The sequence below is a fragment of the Oncorhynchus masou genome, unplaced genomic scaffold (assembly GCF_036934945.1).
Source record: "Oncorhynchus masou masou isolate Uvic2021 unplaced genomic scaffold, UVic_Omas_1.1 unplaced_scaffold_29___fragment_2___debris, whole genome shotgun sequence".
Classification (NCBI taxonomy): Eukaryota; Metazoa; Chordata; class Actinopteri; order Salmoniformes; family Salmonidae; genus Oncorhynchus; species Oncorhynchus masou.
The window spans coordinates 82,110-103,034 of record NW_027016548.1 but is presented as its reverse complement, the minus strand read 5'-3'; the positions used below and the strand labels follow the sequence as shown (position 1 = coordinate 103,034).

The window sequence follows — 20,925 nt, the reverse complement described above, 5'->3', positions numbered from 1 at the left end:
TTGGCCTGGGGGTACTTTCTGTCTGGAAGAGGTCAAATATGAATGAACAAAAAGAGAGGAGACCAGTGGGAGGGGAAAACACCGAAGAGGAGGAAAAGGAGAACCATGAGTGGAGGAGAATCAGCGATGACACAGGCAGAGAACAGAGCAGGAAGATGGAGAAAAATGGAGGATGTCTCCACAAATAGGCCTGAGCGTCATAGGTCATTAGAGCGTCATAGGTCATTAGAGCGTCATAGGTCATTAGAGCGTCATAGGTCATTAGAGCCAGAGCATCATAGATACATTTCAATATGAGGATCAGTGATGAGGCGTCGTAAGCATCTTTAATTACTTCCACACTGACGGCGTTATGAGACCTGTGGACCGGGATTATCTGTGTTCTGGTGAGTAGGTAGGTACCTGGCTCTGCATCTTGCTCTGCTGTTTGAGGCGGAGGTTCTCAGGAGTGTCGGCCACGCAGGTAAAGTTTGTCTTGGGGTAGTGTCTGTAAAAAAATAAAAAAACACACAGGAGAGGAAAACATTAACACAGGGCAGGCACACAGGCACACCATCTAGAACTGTGGTTCACACACACCTTTTAACCTGCTGTAATTACAGCCATAAAATGGTGATGCATTTTCAGTGTAGACTTTTTGTTTGGTAGATTGTACTTTAGGCACAGAAACAGAGTTCTAAGCCTGCGTTTTGAACTGAAAGTCATTCACGTTAGCAGCCAATATGAACGAGAGGCATCAGGTGACTTCCCTGGAGTCCAGGCCAAGCAGGATCATACAGCCTACACGTATGCAGGGGGGGGTTACAGGATCAGATGTAAATCATGGTCAGTCTGTCGCCTCGCTCTTCCTCACAAATATCGTCATTCATTTGCCAGAATGTTACACCTTCATCGCATAAGGATGGAAGGTTGTGTGATGTTACAGCTAGATTTACAAATACAGCCAATACCACCTAGTAAGGTACAGTGGGGCAAAAAAAAGTATTTAGTCAGCCACCAATTGTGCAAGTTCTCCCACTTAAAAAGATGAGGCCTGTAATTTTCATCATAGGTACACTTCAACTATGACAGACAAAATGAGATTTTTTTTTTTACAGAAAATCACATTGTAGGATCGTTACCTGTATTGATGTCAAGTTCTCACCCCGTGGGGTCAAAATGATCACAAGAACGGTGAGCAAAATCCCAGACCCACACGGGAGGACCTAGTGAATGACCTGCAGAGAGCTGGTACCAAAGTAACAAAGCCTACCATCAGTAACACACTACGCCGCCAGGGACTCAAATCCTGCGGTGCCAGACGTGTCCCCCTGCTTAAGCCAGTACATGTCCAGGCCCGTCTGAAGTTTGCTAGAGAGCATTTGGATGATCCAGAAGAAGATTGCGAGAATGTCATATGGTCAGATGAAACCAAAATAGATATTTTTGGTAAAAACTCAACTCGTTGTGTTTGGAGGACAAAGATTGCTGAGTTGCATCCAAAGAACACCATACCTACTGTGAAGCATGGGGGTGGAAACATCATGCTTTGGGGCTGTTTTTCTGCAAAGGGACCAGGACGACTGATCTGTGTAAAGGAAAGAATGAATGGGGCATGTATCGTGAGATTTTGAGTGAAAACCTCATTCCATCAGCAAGGGCATTGAAGATGAAACGTGGCTGGGTTTTTCAGCATGACAATGATCCCAAACACACCGCCCGGGCAACGAAGGAGTGGCTTCGTAAGAAGCATTTCAAGGTCCTGGAGTGGCCTAGCCAGTCTCCAGATCTCAACCCCATAGAAAATCTTTGGAGGGAGTTGAAAGTCTGTTTGCCCAGCAACAGCCCCAAAACATCACTGCTCTAGAGGAGATCTGCATGGAGGAATGGGCCAAAATACCAGCAACAGTGTGTGAAAACCTTGTGAAGACTGTCTTTGCCAACAAAGGGTATATAACAAAATTACAGGCCTCTCATCTTTTTAAGTGGGAGAACTTGCACAATTGGTGGCTGACTAAATAATTTTTTGCCCCACTGTATATAATGACAACCCACCCAAACTAAGCCTATCTGAAATAGGAAAATTTTCAATGAAAATCACCAAGGAGCCTTATTGCCGTAGCAGATCGCTAAACTGTATTTTAAATGTGGATAATACACACTACCGATCAAAGGTTTTAGAACACCTACTCAATCCAGGGTTTTTCTTTATTTTTAACTATTTTCTACATTGTAGAATAATAGTGAAGACATCACAGCTATGAAATAACACATATGGAATCATGTAGTTACCAATAAAAAGTGTTAAATCAAAATATATTTGCCTTGATGACAGCTTTGCACACTCTTGGCATTCTCTCAACCAGCTTCATGAGGTAGTCACCTGGAATGCATTTCAATTAAATTAATTTGTGGAATTTCTTTCCTTAATGCATTTGAGCCAATCAGTTGTGTTGTGACAAGGTAAGGGTGGTATATAGAAGATGGTGTTTTACCAAATAAGGCTAAGTCCATATTATGGCAAGAACAGCTCAAATAAGCAAAGAAACAACAGTCCACCATTACTTTAAGACATGAAGGTCAGTCAATACAGAACATTTCAAGAACTTTGAAAGTTTCTTCAAGGGCAGTCGCAAAACCCAACAAGCACTATGATGAAACTGGCTCTCATGAGGAACGCTATAGGAATGGAAGACCCAGAGTTACCTCTGCTGCAGAGGATAAGTTCATTAGAGTTACCAGTCTCAGAAATTGCAGCCCAAATAAATGTTTCACAGAGTTCAAGTAACAGACACATTTCAACAGCAACTGTTCAGAGGAGACGGCATGAAATCAGGCCTTCATGGCCGAATTGCCGCAAAGAAACCACTACTAATAGACACAAATAAGAAGAGACTTGATTGGGCCAAGTAATACAAGCAATGGACATTAGACAGGTGGAAATGTGTCTATTGGTCTGGAGTCCAAATTAGAGATTTTTGGTTCCAACCACAGTGTCCTTGTGAGACGCAGTGTGGGTGAACGGATGATCTCCGTCTGTGTATTTCCCACCATGAAGCATGGAGGTGGTGGTGTTATGGTGTGGGCACTGCTTTGCTGGTGACACTGTCAGTGATTTATTTATTATTCAAGGCAAACTTAACCAACATGGCTACCACAGCATTCTGCGGCAATACATCATCCCATCTGGTTTGGGCTTAGTGGGACTATCATTTGTTTTTCAACAGGACAATGACCAAACACACTTCCAGGCTGTGTAAGGGCTATTTTACCAAGAAGGAAAGTGATGGCGTATCCCCCGACCTCAATCAAATTGAAGTGGTTTGGGATGGGTCAGCTCCGCAGAGTGAAAGAAAAGCAGCCAACAAGTGCTCAGTATATGTGGGAACTCCATCCAAGACTGTTGGAAAAGCATTCCAGGTGAAGCTGGTTGAGGGAAGGCCAAGAGTGTGCAAAGCTGTCATCAAGGCAAATGGTGGCTATTTGAATAATCAAGTATAACATTTATTTTGATTTGTTTAACACTTTTTGTTTACCACAGGATTCCATCTGTGTTATTTCATAGGTTTGATGCCTTCACTAATTATTCTACATGTAGAACACAGTAAAAATAAGAACAGTCCCTGGTGAGAGGGGAATTCTTTTTAAAAAGCAATGGAGCTGGCTTCGAGGTCCAGATTTGACTTTAAGGGGGCTAAGATTTTAAGGAAAGCAAGGCAGTTCAAATAACCCTCAGCCATTGTTAAGAGTTTGTCTCCAGTGTGAATTAGGAACCCCAGCAGACAGATGACATCTCTAACAGAACACAAAAAGTCTGTTTCTATGGGGCCCCTGTCACCGTCAACAGAGATGATTGGCAGGGGGGGGGGGGGGGTATGGATTGTGGGGAGCTGTTTCTTTCAAGGTTAATGCCTGGTTGAGAGTCAAAGCAGGTGTGGAAACAATTGTCATGGTTTTCTCCTCCACCAGAGCATGAACACAAAGCTCTTCTTGAATGGGTTTTTGGGGGATTTCTGGTCTGGTCAACCACACACACACGGAACCGAGCCAGCCAGTCCCACCTCCCACTGCCCTTGAAAAACACTGCCTCAAAAGCATGCTTCACAGACCCAAACACATTCTACATACACACCGGGCACAATTCCAAAAGCCCCGAACTTCAGACTTGCTTGCTTGATTCCTAATCTGTGTAAGCGATGCGTACAAGTATGTTTTTATACACCAGAGGTTTTCCTGCACTCCTCCTTATGCTGCCTGCCAGTTCACTCAGTTGTTCTGAAGGCAACGAGAAGCACAACGAGGTTCAGGTCAACACAGAGAAAAAAAAACAAACTCAAACTGAATCTAACTGCTCATATGGACTCCACTACCCAGCATGCCTCAGGGGGTGGGACGACCACAATCTCCCCCCTCTCCATGCCTCGGGGTATCCCAGTTAGGTAATATGTTTTGTGTTGCCTTGACGACCTGGTAAACACATTGAATTTCCATTTAAACTTATGTAGAGAGATGGACGAGCTCTAAGCCTCAAACGACGGGACCTTCTGAAGAACGCGGTGCAATTATCTATTACCAGAAATGAGAAACTAATTAACAAGCACTTTTAAACCCACACACAGCTCAAACAGCAGTGGGGGAGTGTGAGCCCATCGTACTGTGAAAGTGCTGAACAGAGCACTTTACAGGCTCTGTGTGATATTAAGATTACTTTCCTGGTCAATTACACACGAGGACCAACCAAAATGTGACTTCTGCTTTTTAACCCAACCCCTCCGAAAGACACACATACAGGTTTTTGGAGAGGTGTGGGGGGCTGCCACACTGAGCAACCAGGGAGCTGTTGTTGCGTGGGGGTTGAGGGCCTTGCTCAAGGGCACAACGGCAGGCAACCTTCTGGTTGCCAGCTCACGTCCTGGGCGGTTTTTCCTGTCGGACCCAGGATTCGAACCGGAAACCCTCTAATGGCTAGGCTACGTGCAACCCTCCTTGCACTCGAGCACGCAAGCGCACACACAGCACAGTATGCTCAAACACACACGTTCCTGAAGAGGCAGAGAGGGGGCGGTTGGCCGTGCTAGTGGCAGCTTCGATCAGGCTGAAGAGAGCTGAAGCCTCAGTTTGCCATTGTCATGTGTTACATTTGGTAGCAGCATCCTGTGGTAGCCTGCGGCACAGTTCCTTAGAGCACGAGGAGTGTGACTGGGCGGCTCGGATAAACCGATTGTTTGTAGGTTTTGTTCGGGGACACGGGTGTGTCTGGTTGGTTTGTGGCGGTGGCCAGCGTGTGCTCTACAGAGCACCTTTGTGCTTTAGGCTGCTGCAGCGTGGAACAGAGACAAGTGTGCAGCTGGCACACAGATACCCGATACCCATTGTGTGTTTGAGCTTGTATTGGTGTGCAGTTTGTGTGTGGACAAGTTTAACTATACTCGTTTGTCCTAGAAGTCGCCACAAGAAAAGTAAACAAAAAATAATAATTGGGAACATTGTTTGTCCCCACAAGGTGAAATGCTATTTCTAGGGGGTTTAGGGTGAAAGGTTAGAACTAGTGTTAGAATTAGGGTTAAGAGCTAGGTTTGGGGTTAAGGCTAGGGAAGACAGGATTTTGAACGGGACTGAATTCTGTCCCCCCCCCCCCACAAAGTTAGACATACAAGAACGTGTGTGCCGCGCGCACGAAGGCTATGTAATGCCTGTACGTGCATGAGTCTGGAGTCAGTAACAGACAACACTCCTCTGTCAGGCTGCAGTGTAACAAGGTGAGGAGTCACACACGCCCCCCTGCTCATCAATGACAGCCACAAACACACACTACTGCTCTGTAACAGTCAACATGATGGAACAGGAACTAACCCACAGCCCAGGAGAGAGTGAGGGCTATTAGCATAGTGGAACTAGGAGCGGGCGGAAAAATAACTTTCTGGAAGGCCACACTCACTCCTGTCCATAGGGGGCACTCAAGGACAAAGTAGCTGATCTCGGATCAGTTTAACCCCAATGCTAAATTAATTAGACTAACCCTTAAAATGGGATGAGAAAACCTGATGTGACCCTGGATCATGGTTAATCAAAACGTCAAATGGCAGCTACTCTGAGGTAGGTTGGGGCAGAGTACTATAGAGTAGACCTGGTAGTAAAACTCTGGTTTTAATCGGTGGGACCGAGCTGGTGTAGACAGCTCTGTGTCCTGCTAAGACCGAGCTGTTGTGAATTCTCGTCTGACTGACGTCCACACAGGGAGACCGACAGAAGCCATTAGACCGAGTCTGAAATGCTAAAACGTGTCTGGCTGAGATGTTTCACTGACTGGGTTCTTATCCAACTCCGTTTCTATCAAGACCTGCCACTGAGCACTTGGGCAAACTGTGGAAAGTACCCTGTGCTGCGACAACACTGGGATTATGTTATTCTCTGTGAACGAATGGCTGGTGTTGACTCCTGTTAAATCATTAACTATACAGTTGCACACAATTTGAAATTAAAACGTGCCTACTGTGTGACTAGAGAACAGGGCTCTTCAAATCTGAGCCTGAAGGTCCGGAGTACCGCTGGGGTTTCTGTTCTGCCCGTCTTGATAATTCATTGCACCCAAATGTGTGTTGCAGTCAAAAGAGGGGGAGACTGATAATCAGCAGTAGTACTTTGACTCAAAGTAGCGATTTGTAAATATAAAATAATAACCAAAACGGTGGGGTTAGCTGGTGCTACTCGGCTGAACCTGCGCCAAAACGCCGGTCACTCTCATCCAATACCTTGTTCTCCATCTTTTTAAACAGTGAGCCCAGATGTTTTCAGCACTTTTATTTCCATGACGGATCAAAACTCATTTCCCCCCAGCACGCTCTCGTCTCTCTGCAGCAGACATACACAGAGCAATATTTTTTGGAACATCAAAAATTGAATCGCAATGCATATCGTACGGGCACCTAAGTACAGTGATCACCTCGTATGGTGAGTTCCCTGGCAGTTCCCGGGCCTAAAACGACAGTGGAACGGACTTGGGGAGGTCCAGATTTGAATTTGACTGCTATAGAACATGGTGAGACTGGTCAAGGTGAAACTGCCTTTATAAACACTATTGATTCCATTAAAAAGTTGGGTTTGCAGCGTTTATGAATCCAGGGGTCATGAGAACAACAGCGTTATGACAGTAGCTTGCCCAAGGCGCGCACTCTCTCAAAATCCATGGAAACAAATCGTCAAGAAAAACGTCCAATCTGGCCGTCCTACTAAATCTCCAGCAAACCCCTTGTGAGCTGGCCGACTAATCAGGGCACAGGGATTCTCAGCCCAGCTGTGGGTGGGCAGCGTTCAGTGAAAACAAACAGGCGTCTATCAGCTGCTGACAGACATAAACCTGTGATGATAGCATAGTTTACCACAGTAAAACCACAACACAGTGCGAGTGGAGTTAGAGCCAGCATTACTTCCCTGGAGAGGGAGTAAGGGGTAGGGGTTTACTCTGACGGGTAGGGGGTTACAGAAATGGAAAGAGCAATACACAGTCTGGAGGGGCCTGCTTCCTGAAGGAGGGATAGTGAGAACGGAGGTCTGAGGAGAGAATAGAGATGATTCTGCCAAAGGCAAAGCCGCATGATCTCTGACAGATCGGGATCTAAGAGCGACTGGAGAAGTAGGAAATTCATGGGAAAATCCCTACTCTCCAGTATTCAAAATTAACGTGTGTGTGTGTGTGTGTGTGTGTGTGTGTGTGTGTGTGTGTGTGTGTGTGTGTGTGTGTGTTCCTGGTTGGATTCTGGGCAGAGGGACAAGCATATTGAGAAGCGGAGGAGAAGGTTGCAAGGGTGTAACATTAGTAAAATATAGTTTGTGTTTTCCTGGCATGTATTTATTAAGTGCATGCATGTAACTAACTGTGTGTACGTGAGGGAACTAACTGTGTGTACGAGAGGGAAGGGGGGAACTAACTGTGTGTACGTGAGGGAAGGGGGGAACTAACTGTGTGTACGTGAGGGAAGGGGGGAACTAACTGTGTGTACGTGAGGGAAGGGGGGAAACTAACTGTGTGTACGTGAGGGAAGGGGGAACTAACTGTGTGTACGTGAGGGAAGGGGGGAACTAACTGTGTGTACGTGAGGGAAGGGGGGAACTAACTGTGTGTACGTGAGGGAAGGGGGAACTAACTGTGTGTACGTGAGGGAAGGGGGGAACTAACTGTGTGTACGTGAGGGAAGGGGGGAACTAACTGTGTGTACGTGAGGGAAGGGGGGAACTAACTGTGTGTACGTGAGGGAAGGGGGGAAACTAACTGTGTGTACGTGAGGGAAGGGGGGAACTAACTGTGTGTACGTGAGGGAAGGGGGGGAGGGACTAACTGTGTGTACGTGAGGGAAGGGGGGGAGGGACTAACTGTGTGTACGTGAGGGAAGGGGGGGGACTAACTGTGTGTATATGAACAGAACATGAAGCCACGTCTTCTTTTCCCAAACACACACAGTGAGAAGAGGCAAAAATGAGAGGGGGATTCCAAGGATTCCTAACCAGCCGTGGGAGCGTGGGCTTGAGTGGGAGTGTGTGTGAAGCGTGAGTTGGCTGGTGTGCGTCACTGCTGAGGAATTTCTGGAACTCCTCTTGTTGACCCCCAGAGGAGGAGGGGGTGTGTAAAGCTGCTCTTTTCCACACCACACACAGCCCTTCTCTTTGGTGAGCCAAAGACACAAATGGAGGCAAGGAGATAAGAAAGGGAGCCTCCACACTGCTCTGAAGTACACACAGTAGGGTCTGTAACATCACACACACAACCTTGGGTCAGTCTCTGGACCAGTCTTCTGCAATAGGCTAAATCGGCCACTTCTGTTTGGTATAAGGGATGAACACCTGAGCCTTTTGTGAACGTCTATTACCTTTCTCAAACACACACACTTGGTGACAACTTACGCATTGCAGTATGGTCTCTTTTCAAAGCCTTTGTAATTCTTCATGTTTAGAGTCATTTTGCAGATCTCGCAGCTGAAGCATCCTTTGTGCCAGTACTGAGAGAGAGGGAGAGAGAGAAAACAATTAGACATTCATTTCACTGTTGTCAATGCTAGCATGGAGGACCTAAACCACACAACATATTCACACCAGGAAGTGACATATTTGGATGAATAAGGCCATAACCATCTATTTTAGCTGGAGAAAAGAGGGAGAACGGAGAGAGAGAGAGGTCTGTTTGTCGAGGCGCAAAGGGGTTAAGGGTCACCAGACCACTTCCTCTGGACCTCTCTACACGGTGGTTATTTATAAGCCATGTCAGGGGGACGTGTGGCAGTGTGCGGAAAGAGAGCGGGAGAGACTGAGGCGAGCATGTTTGCAACAACCCATGCGTGAAGCCCAGCGGCTGACTAGACACCGTTCAGAGCACAGAGCCACGTCCACTTTCAGAGAGAACTGCCAACTCCCACCGTGGCGCCCCACCCGCCGGCTCAGCACCCATCTTCTGTAAAAGTTAACTCCCTCATAGAACAAAGCAGCATTGAGGATCCCTGAACAGTTTCGATGGTTGTTTTAGTGATGAAACCTGCTCGTTTGAGCAGCCTGTAAGAAAGCCCTGCCGGGGTGGATGGCGAAGTCGCTGTGTGCAGTTGGAAAGTCATTCCAACTGACCCAGGCATCCAGCACACCTTCGTATTCCATTAACGCCACTCGGAAAAAAACGGTCAGCCAGGTTTCACAATGATGCGAGCGGCTGAGGATAAACACAGTGTTAAATTAAGAGCCAAAATGTCCCGAAAAAGGTTGTTTAACCTAGTTGGCAGCATAATCAAGGCTTCAAAGTTACGACCCCTTGATATTCCTGGCCTTGTGTGGAGATCTAACATTACTCAGAAATACACACGGGTCACACACACATCTAGTGACTGAACCAGTTTCCCTGCCCTGCCCCTATTCACCCATAGCCATACGCAACACTGCCAACAGAGCACATTGAGCTCTCCTGATTGGATGACTGCTGGAGAAGACCCGTGTTCAGTTTGATTTGACCCTCTCTTTCTCTTCCTGTCTGTCCATCTGTTCATCTCTGCAAGCCTGGGTCTGCTTCTCTCCCTCTAACCATATTCACAACAGCCCGATCCTTCTTAGTCTCACCCCCCTCTCTCTCTCTCGACAGCAGGCTGATCTGTGGCCTGAGGGTTCAGAGGGGGACCGGAGGGAAAGAGGAAGGAGCATGAAAGGAAGGAGAGGGCGAAGGGAAGGAGAGAGGGGTGGATGAGTGAGGGAATGATCTGCCCGTTCCTGCCGTCAAGGGATGACAAAAGAAAGAGGGAGGAAAAAAGGAGAGAAAGATACCGTCCTTATTAACGCGGCTCAGGGATATTCTCTACTCAGCCACCCCCCGTTTTCTTCTGTCTTTCTTTCACTGAACATTCTCCACACACAAATAAGACAGCGCACTGAAGCAGACACACAGCAAACATAACCATTCAAACACACACAGTAAATCGTGCAGTGTCCCTGTGGTGGGAAAAGGGCATTACGGCTGGGGGTCTTCATTAGGTCCCCGTGTGTTCTACAGTGATACAGGCTGGGGGTCTCCATCAGGTCCCTGTGTGCTCTACAGTGACACAGGCTGGGGGTCTCCATCAGGTCTCTGTGTGCTCTACAGTGATACAGGCTGGGGGTCTCCATCAGGTCCCTGTGTGCTCTACAGTGACACAGGCTGGGGGTCTCCATCAGGTCTCTGTGTGCTCTACAGTGATACAGGCTGGGGGTCTCCATCAGGTCCCTGTGTGCTCTACAGTGACACAGACTGGGGGTCTCCATCAGGTCTCTGTGTGCTCTACAGTGATACAGGCTGGGGGTCTCCATCAGGTCCCTGTGTGCTCTACAGTGACACAGACTGGGGGTCTCCATCAGGTCTCTGTGTGTTCTACAGTGATACAGCCTGGGGGTCTCCATCAGGTCTCTGTGTGTTCTACAGTGACACAGACTGGGGGTCTCCATCAGGTCTCTGTGTGCTCTACAGTGATACAGGCTGGGGGTCTCCATCAGGTCTCTGTGTGCTCTACAGTGATACAGCCTGGGGGTCTCCATCAGGTCTCTGTGTGCTCTACAGTGATACAACCTGGGGGTCTCCATCAGGTCTCTGTGTGCTCTACAGTGATACAGGCTGGGGGTCTCCATCAGGTCTCTGTGTGCTCTACAGTGATACAGGCTGGGGGTCTCCATCAGGTCCCTGTGTGCTCTACAGTGATACAGGCTGGGGGTCTCCATCAGGTCTCCGTGTGCTCTACAGTGATACAGGCTGGGGGTCTCCATCAGGTCCCCGTGTGCTCTACAGTGACACAGGCTGGGGGTCTCCATCAGGTCCCCGTGTGCTCTACAGTGACACAGGCTGGGGGTCTCCATCAGGTCCCCGTGTGCTCTACAGTGATACAGGCTGGGGGTCTCCATCAGGTCCCTGTGTGCTCTACAGTGACACAGGCTGGGGGTCTCCATCAGGTCCCCGTGTGCTCTACAGTGACACAGGCTGGGGGTCTCCATCAGGTCCCCGTGTGCTCTACAGTGATACAGGCTGGGGGTCTCCATCAGGTCCCTGTGTGCTCTACAGTGACACAGGCTGGGGGTCTCCATCAGGTCTCTGTGTGCTCTACAGTGATACAGCCTGGGGGTCTCCATCAGGTCTCTGTGTGCTCTACAGTGATACAGGCTGGGGGTCTCCATCAGGTCTCTGTGTGCTCTACAGTGATACAGGCTGGGGGTCTCCATCAGGTCCCCGTGTGCTCTACAGTGACAGGCTGGGGGTCTCCATCAGGTCCCCGTGTGCTCTACAGTGACACAGGCTGGGGGTCTCCATCAGGTCCCCGTGTGCTCTACAGTGATACAGGCTGGGGGTCTCCATCAGGTCCCCGTGTGCTCTACAGTGACACAGGCTGGGGGTCTCCATCAGGTCCCCGTGTGCTCTACAGTGATACAGGCTGGGGGTCTCCATCAGGTCCCTGTGTGCTCTACAGTGACACAGGCTGGGGGTCTCCATCAGGTCTCTGTGTGCTCTACAGTGACACAGGCTGGGGGTCTCCATCAGGTCCCTGTGTGCTCTACAGTGATACAGGCTGGGGGTCTCCATCAGGTCCCTGTGTGTTCTACAGTGATACCTGCTGGGGGTAAGTAAAATCATGCAGCACACTACTAATTATTATTAGTAATATTATAATATTGATATAGCACACTATAAATCATCTTCTCTCCTCACTGTCCTGAGAGGGTCAGGATATCCACCACGACAGCCGGGGACACACATTAAAAACACTATGGAACAGAGAAGACGACCACAGTGACGAGGGGAGGATTGTAAAACAAGGAGTGTTTCCAGAACACATAGCAGGGTTTCCTGGAAGCAGTTAATCCACTACAGGACAAAGGCATTTGGCTTAAATCCATGACCCCTATTCACTCTGATACCTTTTCAGAATTCTAGTCTGGTCTGGTGTGTTCTCACACTGGCCTTTACGGACGGACCACCCAGGGCTGTGTGTGTGTGTGAAGCTGCTGACCAGCAGAGCCGGGCCGAGGCAGACAAAGGAGTGGGGGCTCATTCTGGACACCGGCACTGAGCCCTGGTCAATGGAGCTCTGATCCACAGCCAGTCAGCAACACTGGGCCAAACCTACACCCCAACCACACTACACAGGCCCAGTCAGAGAGATGGGACACACTGGCAGATGCATCGTCTTAGCCTCTCCCTCTCTGTGGCGGTGCCATGTCAAATCCCTGACAGTGCAAACAACTACCCACACAGGTGATTCCATTTCTACTAAATCTAGGCCACAGCTGTCTCCGGATGCGGCGGCCATTTTTAGTCTGTCCACCTGTCTAAATATTCATCCCGATCTGATGTCTAAACTCCCGTCTCGCTCTGTTACCATACTCTCGACATTCCCTCTGGGCATCACCCCTAATCTATAATCCCAATGTGCGTTATGGAGAAGCGCTGGATCAACAAATGGAACGGAGGGAGGGCCGACAGAGGGGTGTGTGACTGCGGGTGCTAATGCCTTCAAGCGGAGGGGTAAAGGTGAGCTGAATGGCAGCAGTGGACTTTGACCCTGTGTTTACCGGGATAAACGCAATATTGACCTTGGGCGAATTCCAGCGCCATAGAGAACAGGCTTGGATTGCAGCCGTGTCCAAAGAAATTATACCCGGCCTTCACCCAACCTGCTAACCCACATTCCACCAGGTCAGCCCCCCACCCCCCAGAGCCCATGACCGTCTCTGGGGCTAACACACTACTGAGCGAGGCGGGGAGAGATTCGTTTAGAACGAGATGACAAGAGTATCAGTGTTCAGACTCCAGGAAAACCCGTCCGGGGCCTGTGTGGGTGCTGAGGCTGAGAGGCAGGATCTGGCAGTCGGTAAGAGAATCAGGACACTGCAGACACGGAGGCAGAGAAAAATGTAACGCTGTTAGAAGCAGGACTTTCTCCCTGAATCAGCGCAGCTCTGGGGTCCAGGGCTACATGTCGTGAACGCGCTCAGGCAGCCAAACGATCCCTCTGTCTGTGGCCGAGACCCCGGCCAGTACGGACAGACCCCAGGCTATAAGAGGCACTCTAGACACGTTGTCAGGCTGTGTGCACACCTGATAGGGACACTACTCAACTCACAAGGTTTCCAGTCACACACACACACAGTGTGTTGCCTCAGAGAGCCCCCCATCTGGATGCCACTAACTCAGGGTTTCCTAAACTGGGTCCCTGGGACCCCAAGGGTTGCACGTTTTGTTTCTTGCCCTAGCCCGACACAGCTGATTCAAATAAAATCAGGACAAAAAACAACAACTGCGCACCAAGTTTGGGAAATGCTACAATAACTTATTGAAGCCCACGGTTAATTATTGACCTACTCGATGCAGTCGCTTTCACCACACTCAACATCTTATGTTGGCCAGCGGGAGAACCACAGCACTCGCTAAAGTATGCACTTAACACTCATCCACAGACTACTTGGTATGGCGTGTGTGTGTCGATCTGCTATAGTGTGCTTAAACAGACAGAGACACCGCCTGCCCGGCACCAAACCATTCTGAAATCCCTGACTGTGGAGAGCTGAGAGACTCGGAGCATTTTGGTACAATGTTGACCCACTTGTTTCTGGACAGGAAGTACACGGCCAGTCTGAACAGTCCTTTTCCCCCACGTCGCCCGAACAGTCCCTTTCCCCCACGTCGCCCGAACAGTCCCTTTCCCCCACGTCGCCCGAACAGTCCCTTTCCCCCACGTCGCCCGAACAGTCCCTTTCCCCCACGTCGCCCGAACAGTCCCTTTCCCACAGTCTCATCCTAAATCCTACATCTCACACACAGAGAACAGGAGAAACAAATCGCTCTGTACTCCTATTAATAGAGCCATAGTATTGAGAGCAACGGGTGTCCCAGTTCCATAGACACACATACAGAGCACAGAACCTCAGGTGACTGACTCCACCATGGACCCTGCCTCTGATCCGAGTCACAATTGGAGGCGACTGGCTGGAGGGGAAGGGGGAAGAAAGAAAAAATAAAACGCTCACCCTTCGGACAACACGAATCAGCTTTTAAATCTAATCCACCCACATTTTGCCAGCCCGTATCAAAAGGCCTAATCTCATTTCAGTAGGAAACCATTTCTAGACACTACCAGTGAATTACACGACTCGTTTGTCTGATCAGACAGTATCAGAAAGGCCTATTTGAATAAGATCAACTTAACAGATCATCAGTGTTAGCCGTTGACACAGTGTATTTGAATGAGCCTGTTATAAACAGTGTCTGTAGAAAGGTCCGGTCAGGGCTGACAGGCAGTAGGCAGACTAGCGTGCAGAGAGTTGGCACTGTTGATCCTGATGATATCGCTAGGAGGGGCTATTTTGGGGGGGGGGGGGTTGCATATGATGAGGCGTGTGCCTGTGGGGGTGTGACTGCATCAGCCAAGATGATGATGCGCGGGGGGAGTGGACATGATTCAGTTTACATGGAAGGAGTCGGGTTTGACCTCTCAGCTTTTCTTAAAAAGATGGTGGTGGTATCCCATCTGGGTGAGGTCCCCCATCTGGGTGGCGTATAAAGTATTTTAGCATTCTAAGCAAATCTCCTGAAATTCTACAAGTCCATAATCTTTTCTACATACTTTATACATTTGCTTTTACTCGTTTCAGTTGACACCGAAAGCAGTTTCCCCAATTTTTTTATATTTTTATTTATTTACAGTTTGGACTTAGGCAACCCGAACAAAATGCCCCAACACAAGGATTTCAATGAGCGGGAAAAAAAAAACGAGTCATGGATTAATACAAAACACTGGGCATTACGGATGAGACACTCCTCTCTGTTCCTGAAAGGTCATATCATAAGTGTTTACTAGATAGAGCATCAGACAGCTGAATTTACACAGGAGCAAAATAAGCTATGGCTTGTACCTAGAAAAATCAGTCAAACTGAAAGTCCTAAACCAAATATCCAAGGCTGTGACTTTTTATGATCTTAAAAAAAAATTTAACAAAAAATTAATTGAGTTAGCTTATCGACGCGTCCCGACATGTTACCTTGCATGCTAAGAGACGATATTTGAGCCGGGACAGGAGACAGACTCTGTTTTGTTCTTCTTTAGGACCTTATGTGCTCGCTTCCCCTCCCTGAACCTGCCCTTCTTCCAGAGTTGAGGAAGATCACAGGTTTCTCGCTCTCCCTACTCTGTGTGTGTGTGGGGGGGCTGCTTTTCAAGGAGGAGAGGAACTTATGTGAGCTTCTTCCCTCCCTTCCCCTGGGCTGCTCTCACACACATTTGAAGCCACAGAGCAGATGTACAGTGGTATGCATGTCACAATAAAATAATGAAATATTGATCAAGCAGAGTCCTTGCAGAACGGGTTGCGGATAGGGAGAGAGAACGTCCATCTAAATAAAATATTTTAAAAAAACTATAGGTACGAGTAACAGACACACACAAAGGCACAATGTAGAATATTGAGTACGTGATTATCTGTATACAGAATTTCCCACACAGGAAAATCATTCCATCAATATAACAGAGACTCTCAGAACCAATCATCTGTCTAGTACTTGCACACAGTCAAACAAATTCAGTCTTTCAAATAGGAACACACACACACACACACAGCCATGTTTCCAGGCTTGGTTAAACCAGTTTTGCATAGGGTGTACAGTCGGCACTCTGGTTATGAATAACCTACTATCTGGCAAAATCCCACCTCCTGCAGTTAACATAACCCTTACAGCGAGACTCCAGGTCCTCAACAGCACTCATCTGCTTCGATGGCTAGGAGGACTTGTCAAAAACCTCTGAAGCATAGTACTGCATTACTAACAGGCAACGTCCACATATTGAAGGCAAGACAGATGAGTATGCCTACTCACTTTCGTCTCACATAACATTTACTTCCTGACTTTACCCCTCATCCTCAGGTGCCCCTTCCTCCTGCAGATCCCAGCCCCGTCCCACTATAATGAAATGCAGAGCGGCAGACAAACTAGCGTCTGTGGCCCAGCTTCTCCACAGCACAGCCCCCATATACATTACACCAGAAGACAGTATGTCAGGTAAGCAAGTATTCAGCGGTCGCCGAGGAAACCGCACGCTGCAGCCTTGACTACCTTCGCCTGAACCAGACGGGGAAAAACCGCCGCCATTCGCCGGTCGGCCTCGTCTGGTTTAAACAAACGAGAAGGGCAGCCGGTGCCCAGGAGGGGAATAGGGAGGTTGTTTTCGTGTGTCTGAGGAGGAGCGCGCTGATGCGGAATAGCAGCTAAGACAGACAGACGCTCCCTGGGCTCAGAGCCTGTGTGTAGCTCAGAGGGGGAGACAGGCAGCACAGCAGGCCTCTGACAGAGCACATTTTTATAGGACTGTCTGTCTGCAGGAATGTGCGCCGCTTTCAGCATGATTTTCCAGAGAACACGGTTGCGGTCCGGCTTGTGTTCAGTTCACCTGATTTCTAGCCACAACATCCAGAAATAGTTTACATGAATATGTAAGGTATTGTTTTATTTTGGGCTCTACATTTTAATCCAAGGCAAGGGTTGTCCATTTCATCTCCATCCTGTTGGACAACAATAACAAGGGCCTTCTACTTGCACAACAGGGAGTATGACGAGTTCAAACCCATGGGCGTGCAGTGTACACAAGTATTGGCATCTCTGATAATGTGCTCTATCGTCTCTCACCAGACGCTCCATCTATCGACCCAAACAGATAACACCCACTTACAGCGATCGGCTCCACAAGGCATTCCCAATACCCATTAGACAAATTATAAGCTCGGCCCCGGCATCACTAGACTAGAGTGTGTAGGAAATGCCAATGCATCCTTCTCTCACCACAAGAGGTGACCCCGCCCACATCCTCCACTAGAGTCATGCAATGTGCTCAGGGCGCTCTAGCAGCAAAAGTAACGGACGTTCAAATTACAAAAAGAGGGACCACATGAGAATATATGATTATTATAGCCCTGGTCTACCCAGTGGGCAAAAAGAAGTGGTGACAGGGATTGTGTGGTTCAGCCTGATTGACGTGCCATAAAGGTAGTGTTGTTTCAGTTGGCAGCAGAACAACATGCTGCAGAACGTGTTACTGCAGTACTGAGTGGCAAGAGACTAAACAGACAAGACCACGATAGCACAGTGACTGTTTTCTAATACACTCGCTAGCCTACGCATTCACACAAAGCCCACACAGATGGATGTTGTGATAGACATTGTGTGGACTTTAATTTTTTGTTTTGTTTTAAGAAGTTAATTTCACTGAACGTGTGAAGCATGGCTCTGTTCCCTTGGAGTTTTTCTTCTTCCACACCCTGGTAGATTACACTTCCTTATCCGGGGTAGCTTGTGTGAGCTGCTAGCAAACACTGGATTTTGATAAGGCACTACTGCACCTGAACAACCCCAAATTATTGTTTCAACTTTTAAACAGCATCCTGAAAAACCAAGATGCTTAGCTTGAGTCAAATTGACACGGATTTAAATTACACAATGAAGCTTTGGCTATGAAATTGGCGATGGGAACTCATCACACATGTTAATTTCTGGATTTTGGGAGAACTGAAACTATAACCTTAGCTAAATAACTTTGAAAGCACGAACATTCTAATTAATCTCTCCATCTTGCTTGGTAACGTTACGTTAACTGAAATCATCAATTTGGACTAACCTCGTAAGGTAGATTTTACAATGCAATGTAGTAGACGTTAATCTTTAGTGACCAGCAAACTAGTTAATCATAATTACTCGTTGTATGCCATCAATCACAATCTGATACTGACTACTCTGATGTTCGGCTGATGGAAATGCTAACCACATTCCAGTCTTTGATAACGTTAGCTAGCTAGCCCATACGTTAACGCAGCGAGCTAAAACTGGCTTGTTTGTGGGGAAAACAGGAAACGCTTCGTTCAAAAATTCAAATCTGTGAAAATCCAACGTGGCAAATGTAAAATTAAAAATCAGATCATTTTAAAAGACTAGTTAGCTAGCAAACTTAATTAGCTAGCAGGCTAAACGTTCAACAAATCAAAAGAGAAAACTAGCTAACGTTACTAGTCTTTCACAATCCCATCCACACAGACAGGTAACGTGCTATCTAGCGAATGTTAGCCTACCTGCCCGGGCATCACAAATCATTAACAAACACGCTAAAGAAAACTGTATTGATAACGGGATGTATAATACACAAACAGAAGCAGGTGACTGCCAATTCAAATGCCTGGTTGCAAATGTTTTTTTCCTTACCTTGTCCAGACAATTCACTTTTTCCGTCGGGTACACGATTGTGCCACATCTGCCACACGACGGATTCATGTTTGAGGAATGCTGGATAAATTAGACGATAAAAAAATAACTGTCAAATTAACGTGTTCTTCCCAAACAATACGGGTCGAGTTTGACGGCTGGATTGATCAAAACCCGGAGATTGTTGTCGTTCTAATCGCACAGCTGGCTGTCAGTACACGAACCAGAGACGTAAAGCGCGGGCACGGCGCCTCTCTTTCCAATGCCGCGCTCCCGAGGAGAAAGGAAAGGGGGCGGTCTTACAAAGAGACGCTTGATTTCAAAGGCGGCGTTTATAATTGGATAAATCCTGTGATCAGATATCAATCTATGGAGATCGATCAGCGTATACTATATTTGATATTGAAATCCATCACAAATAGCAATACTCAATGCTTTTAAGTTGGTTGATTCCATGGAATGCGGAACTAGATTTATCACACCACCATCACTGGTCGTCACTAGTTACAACAGCCACAAAGTATTAAACCCCGCCCATTTCGGCATTTTATCTTCTTAAAATGTGATTTTAAACCTAACCCCAACCTTAACCCTCAACTTAACCACACTGCAAAACATATGTCTAACCCTAATATTAAACTAAGACCAAAAATAAAATGTATGTTTTTATTAGTTTTTTCGATAGAGACTATTTATTTTGTGGCTGTGCTATCTAGTGGAAACCACAATTACCGTGGAAGACGCGCATATCAAAATCGTGTATATGACATATAGAAAATGTATCTAGAATACACGCCAACCCTTTTTATTCCACATGATGATCATGCCATCTGCTACAATCTGTATGTAGGCTACTGTGAAGGCCTACATGGAATAAAGTTGCAAATGCATTTGGTTTGGGTGACATCTGCTGTCGCAAATCAGAATTGGTTTCACTGGTCAGGGTGCAGAAATCATGGGCCCACTATAATTAAATTAAATTTTATGGTTGACATTGCAACTAAACATTATTCATTCAAATGCCTTTATTCTTTGAAAGTACTGTATTTCAAAACATGATCCTCAATCTGGGTTTAATTTGTAAGGTCAAAGTCTTGTATGAAGAGCACTCTGCTGTTTTGAAGTCATTGAATTGCCTCTGATCAATTGATGAAATACATTCTTGGCATGTATAGTACCAGTCAAAAGTTTGGACACACCAACTCATTCAACAGTTTTTCTTTACTTTTACTATTTTCTACATTGTAGAATAATAGTGTAGACATCAAAACTATGAAATAACACATATGGAATAATCTAGTAACCAAAAAAGTGTTAAACAAATCAAAATATATTTTATATTTGAGATTCTTCAAAGTAGCCACCATTGGCATTCTCTCAACCAGCTTCATGAGGTAGTCACCTGGAATGCATTTCACTTAATAGGTGTGCCTTTTTAAAATGTGTGGAATTAATTTCCTTCTTAATGCGTTTGAGCCAATCAGTTGTGTTGTGAAAAGGTAGGGGTGGTATACAGAAGATGGACCTATTTGGTAAAAGACCTAGTCCACACGAGCAAAAGACATTAGACTGTTGGAAATCTGTCCTGGTCTGATGAGTCCAAATTTGAGCTATTTGGTTCCAACCACCGTGTCCTTGTGAGACGCAGAGTAGGTGAACGGATAATCTCCGCATGTGCGGTTCCCACCGTGAAGCATAGAGGTGGAGGTGTCAAAGTGTGAGGGTGCTTTGCTGGTGGCACTGTCTGTGATTTATTTAGAATTCAAGGCAAACTTAACCAGCATGGCTATCACAGCATTCTGCAGTGATACGCCATCCCATCTGGTTTGCGCTTAGTGGGACTATTATTTTCGTTTTTCAACAGGACAATGACCCAACACACCTCCAGGCTGTGTAAGGGCTATTTGACCAATAAGGAGAATGATGGAGTGCAGCATTAGATGACCTGGCCTCCACAATTACCCGACCTCAAGACAATTGAAATGGTTTGGGATGAGTTGAACTGCAGAGTTAAGGAAAAGCAGCCAACAAGTAATCAGCATATGTGGGAACTCCTTCAAGACTGTTGGAAAAGCATTCCAGATGAAGCTGGTTGAGAGAATGCCAAAAGTGTGCAAAGCTGTCATCAAGGCAAAGAGAAGCTACTTTGAAGAATCTAAAATATATATTTTGATTTGTTTAACACTTTTTGGGTTACTATATGATTCCATATGTGTTAT

The 20,925-nt window shown here is 46.9% G+C and overlaps 1 protein-coding gene across 1 annotated transcript in view; it reads right to left on the bottom strand.

Moving 5' to 3' along the window:
• Window positions 1–18,978, bottom strand: part of LOC135538735 (LIM and SH3 domain protein 1-like) — a 39,352-nt gene extending 20,374 nt beyond the window's left edge. Inside the window, exons 1-3 of the mRNA XM_064964646.1 lie at window positions 18,707–18,978; window positions 8,878–8,972; window positions 403–487 (exon numbers count right to left, since the gene is read on the bottom strand). Coding sequence (XP_064820718.1) covers window positions 403–487; window positions 8,878–8,972; window positions 18,707–18,775 — 249 coding nt within the window. The 5' untranslated portion in view covers window positions 18,776–18,978. The remainder of the gene's footprint in view (window positions 1–402; window positions 488–8,877; window positions 8,973–18,706) is intronic.
• Window positions 18,979–20,925: the final 1,947 nt, after the last annotated feature.